Raw genomic sequence first — 7,635 nt, 5'->3', positions numbered from 1 at the left:
CAGATCATACATTATTACATTAGCAGTTTTACACGGGACATGCTTACAATGTAACTATACAGTGATGTAATATAGTTTTTTTGTTTTTGTTTTTGTTTTTTTTACATTCCATATTCAAATGAAAAGGACAAGTTGTGGGCATATGGGGTTGAGGAGGGGTAAAAAAAAAAGAAATAACCACTGTTTTGAGGCCTGGAATCAAATGAGATCGGGAGGGTGGGTGGTGAGGGGTAGAAAAAAAAAATACAGCACTAAAAATAGCCGCATCTAGAGCTTCAACACAAAGAGATAAAAGGAGACAATTGCTTTTGCGAATATGCACCAAGCTAATTTGCATGACCACGAACCAGTAACACGGGCCTTGACAAAAAAAAAAAAAAAAAAAACAACGAAAAAAAGAAAACAAAAAACGCAAGTACACACATAACATAAACGTTGGGCAAATGTGGCGTTTGAAAAATGCAAGAATAAAACGAACAAATCCCCAGTAGGATAAAATGCATTGTCTTGCACTTTTTTTTTAATATACTGCGTAAAAAGTTTTATTTTATTTTATGTTTTTTTTTTCTTTACAACTTCTCTCCATAAAGGCACTAGATCTACCAGAAACCATGGCGATGGGTTATTTAGGAAGACAGAAATAAAATATAAATAAATAAAAACAAACAAACAAACAAACAAACAAATGACTCCTGAAGGTAATTTTACAGTTGCATTGTAACAGTGAACCATTTAACAGAAGAATACGGGCCTTGTCGTCCTCCCCGACTAGTTTTATTTCAATGCGTAAAAAGCGCTGAATTCATTAGACAGACATTCACACTTTCGCACACGCGCGCATCCACACACATCCACAGACTGTGAGCTGTAACACTGTAATACTGGTCTTCCGTGTGGCCTAGACAGACACAATCCATAGTCAGTCAGAGGAAAAAAAAAAAAAAAAAAGGAAAGGAAAAAGGGCTCTAAAATCATGAGTGGCAAGCAGTGGGGGCAGCGTCTTTGTTTGGGCTTATTCTACATGCACGTCTCAGTGTCGGGGACAAGTACCTGTGACTGGAGTCTCTGGACTATGGCTCTTGTCCTCCGTTTGCCTGCTGCTGTACAAGGCCAGGCCTGTGGCTGCGGCCTGGTTTGCCAGTCCCAGATAGTGGTTAGAGTTCAGTAACGCCAGCTGATGCGCGGAGAACGCCCGGTTTGTCCAGTTTTGAATTTTCCCAACGGGACAAGAAGAAATGAGTCTGTGTGGGGTGATTATGGTCTGCGCCGCGGGCCCAGCGGAGTTAGCTCCGTTTATTTGTGGTGGGGATTTGCGTGGATTGTCTGGAGCCGTGGCTGTCTCTGCCAAAGACCATATCTTTGGTTTCTGGGCAGCCGGGGCCGCGTTGTTCTGTGAGGGAGGGGAGCCTACAGGTACTGCGTTGAGTTTGAGCGGCTCCCCATTGGCCTGGGCCGTTTTAATGTCCAGTGAGGGGTGGTGATGGTGGTGATTGAAGTGCTCTCGGTCCACGACTTTACCGTCTTTCCCCATGGCTTTTAGAAACCTCTGCTCTGGCCCTTGTAAATCCTCAAAGCCATCCGAAATTTCAGAGTCACTTCTTCCGTCTAGTTTGAGATCAGAATGCAGGTCGTCTTGGTCGTCCAAGTCGTCCTTATTTTCGATGTTCTCAGTGTCAATGTTCTCCAGGTCTATCTCCTCTTCGTCTTCCCTCTTGTCTCCCTCCTCCCCTTCATGGTCGCTAGGATAAACATTGCCCTCTTCGTCGGTACGGTTCCGGGGAGCCCACGTCATCTTGTTCTCCTTCTTGAGTCTCCTCCTGGCGTTGGCGAACCAGGTGGACACTTGTGTGAGGGTCATTTTGGTGATGATAGCCAGCATGATCTTCTCTCCTTTAGTGGGATAGGGGTTTTTGCGGTGCTCGCTGAGCCAGGCCTTCAGGGTGCTCGTGCTTTCCCTCGTGGCGTTCTTGGGTCTGGATGGATCACCGAACTGGTACTGGCCATAAGGGTAGAAGGCAGGGTGATGGTGGGCAAAGCCTGGATGCTGCACGCCGGGACTGTCCTTAAGCTCATACTGAGCACCCTGCGAAAAAAGAGAGGAAATAAGTTCACAATCTTCATACAAAAAATAAATGAAAACATACATAGTTCTAAGGGGAGTTTTTGTATTTTCTTAAAAGTGATCACAACCGAGTTGAAGCTACTGCACCCGTGTGAGTGCATTGCAACGTTTAGAAAAAAATAAAACTTTTACTGAATGTGTTTCTACAGTAAAATGTTTTAAAAGTGTGTCGCAATATCAATCAGTCACTTTTTAACCAAACATTTCTCAGCGAAGGCATCTATAACAAAGTTCACTGGCCACTTTCAAAGTTTTACGTTTGAGCTGAACCAAACTTTCTGCGAGAGAGCGCAGCATTCGTTTACTTTTTAAAACTTTTTTCACGGGACATGATAAAAGAAAAGAAAGACACTTACCAGCTGGTTGAAAATGGATATATCGCTGGAGTAAGGGAGAAAGGCTCCATAGCCCTGTGCCGCGGCAGCGAAAGGAGACCCGTACATGCTTGAGAGGACGTTTGAGAGCGCACCGGACGGACTGAGCTCTGTCCCCGTCCGGGCATTGCTCGGAAGCCCCTGACGATCCGGCGGGTAAATCGGTCGGATATACTGATATCCCAGCTGAGGGAAGGACATGGCTATCGGTAGAGGAGGTAAAGTCTGCTGCAGTCACACAAAGCAATAGAATTGCCTCGATATCCACTTTTCGGCTACAGAGAGCGCATGTGGGCAACAAAAGGTGCGCGCGAGACAAGTCTATATTTCCTCTGGAACGGCCAGTGTAAACGATCCGGTTGCGCCCCTTATTTCTTCCTCTTCTTCTTGCCAGCCTCACTTCCCTATTGATCTGGATGGACTAAGGTCAGGTCCTTACAGATTGCTTTAGATTATTGGGACTCCCTTGCTCAGATTGACATTTCTAGTCGTTTAGAAGCCCCTCCCATTTCTCAAATCTCACCCCTCTTACACACCACACACCAAACAGTTCTCTCTCTCCTCCCTCTCCCTCACTCCTCTCTCTCTCTTTGTCTTTCTCTCTCTCTCAGAGCGGAGAAGTATACCGCCGTCGTCAGCTCACATTTGCATTAGGTTTCAAATCTCATTTTATGCTTTGCCACTATATTTATTCATATAACCCAATCCATATCCAACAATGGTTATTTGTCAGGTTTGAACACTTTTCGTAATGGGAGTGATGAACCGATTTAATTTCACGACCGGCACAAAGGCTTTAAAGTTTTCGTTATTTTATTTGTTTATTTACTTTTTACTGGTTAGGGGGAGGTTGCGTTGACAATCCTAAACTATAAGTCTTATATAGTTTAGGGGGGGGGGGGGGGGTTGAAGCCATGTGTTATGCAGAATGTGCTAACATTTCCTTGTGCCGCTGAGGTGTTATAAGGCTTTAAAGCGCCACGAGACTGATCTTGCTTTTCCTAATTAAAGACATCAAACGCGTAGCCATTTGACATCAGAGAAACCACCACTGATTGGCGCATTATGTAAAAGCAGCTCTAGTGTGGGGAGCAGCGGTGATAAGTGCTCTAATACACAATGAAGTCATCTAGTGCTCACTTCACAATGGAGATGTTTATTCAAGAAGATAATTACCTAAAATTCAAAGGCAAATATTTTTACAACAGCAATAATAATAATAATAATAATAATAATAATAATAATAATAATAATAATAATAATAATAATAATAATAATAATAATAATAATAATAATATGTGTAATTATTATTATTATTATTATTATTCCATTGTGATATAACTTGGCATTACTTCATACGGATTAATCCAGACAATACTCAGAATTAAATTTCCAAGAATCAATAAATAAAACTATGTAAAAGACAACCGTAATTCCATTGCAACCCACTTTTACATCAGCATCTGCTTTGTTAATCGTTTGCAAAACAACTCATCATTATTTCACGCTCAGGACGTATATACGTATTAAACGCAATATTGAGGGCGACACACACACAAAAAAAAAATCTCCCCAATCTCACTCATAGTTTGGATAATGCGCTCCGGGTTTCCAGGAACTCTCAACTTGTCTAAACCTTTAATCTTCTTTTTTTGAAGCAGATAGTTATCATTGTCTGGAAGGGATAATAATAACTGTAATTTCATATACAGAACTATACGCCTTGTTTCTGTCAAAGTCCTGCCCTGGATCTGTGTGTGTTCTGCCTCGACATCCACCCTAACCCGGATTATGGGGTTATTAATTACATCGGCTTGCTGGTGCCATCCGACCGGAATGGTAATCACCAGCCTACATAGTCAATAGCTGAGACACACATGCTCGAGCGCGCGCACATGCCATCGACCTACAAACAGAGAGAGAGAGAGAGAGAGAGGGGGGGAGAGAGGGAGAGAGAGAGAGGGGGTCCAGACCAGACAGAACTGCACTCGCATTACGATATAACTTCGCCTTTTGGACGGAGCAGCGCAAACGCACGGGACTTGTAAAAAGTTTCAGAAATGGGAGACATGGGTAAAGGAGTTGCGCAGAGCCTTTTTTTTTATTTTATTTTTTTTTTACCCACGACTGTCCAGCGAAACCATGCGCTCCCATGGACACGTGTCTCATCCACCCCTGACCACGTCTGTTTGGCCCCGGCGCGCACACAAACCCCTCCTGTGGCTGATTTATTGCCTCCAATCACTTTCACACCGACGCGGGAAACTGCCTCGGCCATAAAAGCATTAAGACGTGCTGCCTCTCGCTCCTCTCAGTAAACAGTAACCTCTGCTTGACTTCCGCATGCACGCGCAAAGCCACTACAAACGTTTAGATTATTATTATTATTATTATTATTATTATTATTATTATTATTATTATTATTATTATTATTATTATTATTATTATTATTATTATTATTATTATTATTATTATTACGCACGATTATTCTGTGTGGCTAATTACGCGTACGACACGTTTTGGCGTTTTTCCTATAGGCTATATAAACAAACATTCCCGGCCAAACAGTAGATCCTTGAACAATACACAGGGCACCAGCGACACTTCTCCAACTGATGATCCAGGACTCTACGCAAAAACACGTCAGATCAAAGGCTTCAAACGGAGGCACTTCAAATTACACGTTAGAATATTTTCCACACACGACCGTAGTGACAAGAATAAGGGGGAGGAGGAGGGCGGGGGGGCAGAGAAAAAACAACAACAAACGTCCTTAATCACACACACGAAATCAACTTCTAAGTGGCTAATAAACATTGTGTGTGTTTAGAAGAGGAGTAATGACTTCATGCATCAAGCTAAAACATTTTTGACGCGAGGGAACGTATGCGTAATATACGTTTTCTGAATGAATTAGCCTATTGCCTTTTATAATGCACTATAGATTGATTCACTTTGTATACGTTGACAGTGACAAACGCCAGGCAAATAGTATTAACAAATGGAAAGGAACTCATCAAGTGCAGGCTTTTGAAATAACTTTTGGTATTAAAGAAAGTTATTGCAATCAAAATGGGTCTTAGCAGTTGGGGAATATACATCACTAATGTTGTTAATCAGCAATGTTTCTCAGCGGGTTTAAAACTTAAATGCATGGTTAACCCAGAAACTAACTACGTAACACATTCACTTTCCAAATATGCTCTGTCAAACTCATGTCCCATTAGGGTGAAATAAAGGGCCAATAAATCTCACTGTTTAAAGAACAGCCAGGCTTAATCCAATAAATGAATTAGTTTCTGAAATTAATTGTTCTTAGCAGCAGCAGCAAGTGTACTTTGAAAATACATTTGAAGTTTAATTTTTTTTTTTCACCACTGTTAGGATAATTTTAATGGTATAATTTTAATTGCATTACACCAAGCCATTCATGCATAATAAATAGATAGAGAGGGCCAAAAGTTTGATTTGCATTAGTGGCAAAGTGAAACATTTTGGAAGTTACTCGAGCTCACACCATTCTGAAACAAATTAATAGTCAATGGAGTGCAACTTATTAAAGTAGGTTATGACAGTAAATCATAGTCGGGATTAACACATTACCTTAAATATTTTACAATGGCTCATTATGTTCAGGTCAGAGGCTGCTACTCCGAATGTGAAGGCCCAGTTGTTCTTTGCCAAGAGTCGATGCACTCATTTTCTGGATATTATCAACTTGTAATACGGGCTGATAAAAGTTTATATTATGGAATTAAATGTGTCTGTGGTTGCTCTTGCAATTTGATGCACGTCCTTACGTTTGGAAGTGTCTGTTTTTAATGTGTTTCCGGCCTGTAATACATCCACAAAATAATTTTATAACTGGTAGTAAAATAACAGAAAGGTGAGATCACAAGTTGCAATTATGAATTCAACCACAAGGGGTTACCGGACGGTGTCTTTGTGCTGCCCACAAGCCAGTATAAATGTGTTGAGACCAGGCACCACCACCACCACCACCACCACCACCACCACCACCACCACCACTGGCCTAGTTATACAAGAAAAAATAAACAAGAAGATCTCTTGGATGGATTGTGCATGTTCTCTCAATGGATTGAACATGTAGGCTAATCCTCCAGCTCTGTACTCCTGACCAAGGTCTGGTTGAAGATCTGGTGATGGGTCCCCAGGCGCTGTTCATGTGGTCACCCACTGCTCCTGACAGGTTGCCCCGAGGCACTGATTGAAGGATGGTTCGAATGGAGAGAACACTCTATGCGGACAATAAAATCTACAAATACGAATACCTTTTCAACCACTAATAACTTTGTAAGTGATGGCCTGATGCTGTTGCTAAAACAAACCTGGGCTGGGGTTTGTGCTTCAAATTTCCCTCCAATATTTGAAGGGAAATAAACCCATTTGTATGTATTTTTTTAGGCTGCACATGGATTGAAAGAGAAAATCCATAATAACGTTGTATATACTATGCTTTTATCTTAACAGCTATGTCCTCAGCAGCATGATGACATCAGCATGTATTGTGATCTTAAAGTGCTTTTATGGAACAAATTTGCACTCAAGGTGTGTTTCGGCTTCCTGTCGGCCCACTCCTTTTTGCCCCATCTGCTGCAGTTCCCCCTGTATCAGTAACACAAAGCATTGATTTTACGGTAAAGTCACTTTGTAAAGGGAATGAGTAACTCTGGGCCTCACTATCACTGTATTACACGGGTATGGGCCCATGTAACAAGATGAACATTGATTCAGCATTACGGATGATCAATAATGAAATAAGTAACTTCAGGGCCAAATTAAAATGCAAGCGAGGTTGATGCTGCCAGACTGTGTGAGGTGACAGCAGGAGAGAGGAGAGGGAGGACAGGGAGGAGAGGGAGGGAGGGGGAGAAACAAACACACTCAGGAGGAGAAGAGAGAGTCAGGGAATGCACCCACTTACAGTTATAATATAATGGCGGATAAAAAGTACTGAATGAAAAGTAAACTGCTCAACTTTTAGTATAAGCTTATTACAAGCACTGCAATCAAGGCTTTAATGCTTTTCCTTATTGCACTGTATTACACCCCACACTAATTACCACCACTACTATACTACTACTACTGAAATATTATGAAAAATACTTCATCTACCAG

The 7,635-nt window shown here is 41.7% G+C and overlaps 1 protein-coding gene across 1 annotated transcript; it reads right to left on the bottom strand.

The window, feature by feature from the left end:
* Window positions 1-232: 232 nt before the first annotated feature.
* On the bottom strand, window positions 233-2,989 carry irx3a (iroquois homeobox 3a). Its single transcript, XM_079555011.1, has 2 exons — window positions 2,479-2,989; window positions 233-2,083 (listed from the first exon to the last, which is right to left on the bottom strand). The coding sequence occupies exons 1-2, from the start codon at window positions 2,695-2,697 to the stop codon at window positions 1,031-1,033; spliced, it is 1,272 nt and encodes a 423-aa protein (XP_079411137.1). The 5' UTR covers window positions 2,698-2,989; the 3' UTR covers window positions 233-1,030.
* Window positions 2,990-7,635: the final 4,646 nt, after the last annotated feature.

The sequence above is a fragment of the Gobius niger genome (assembly GCF_951799975.1).
Source record: "Gobius niger genome assembly, chromosome: 4".
Classification (NCBI taxonomy): Eukaryota; Metazoa; Chordata; class Actinopteri; order Gobiiformes; family Gobiidae; genus Gobius; species Gobius niger.
Note: the sequence above shows the minus strand (reverse complement) of the source record. Positions and strands in the feature narration are given on the sequence as shown.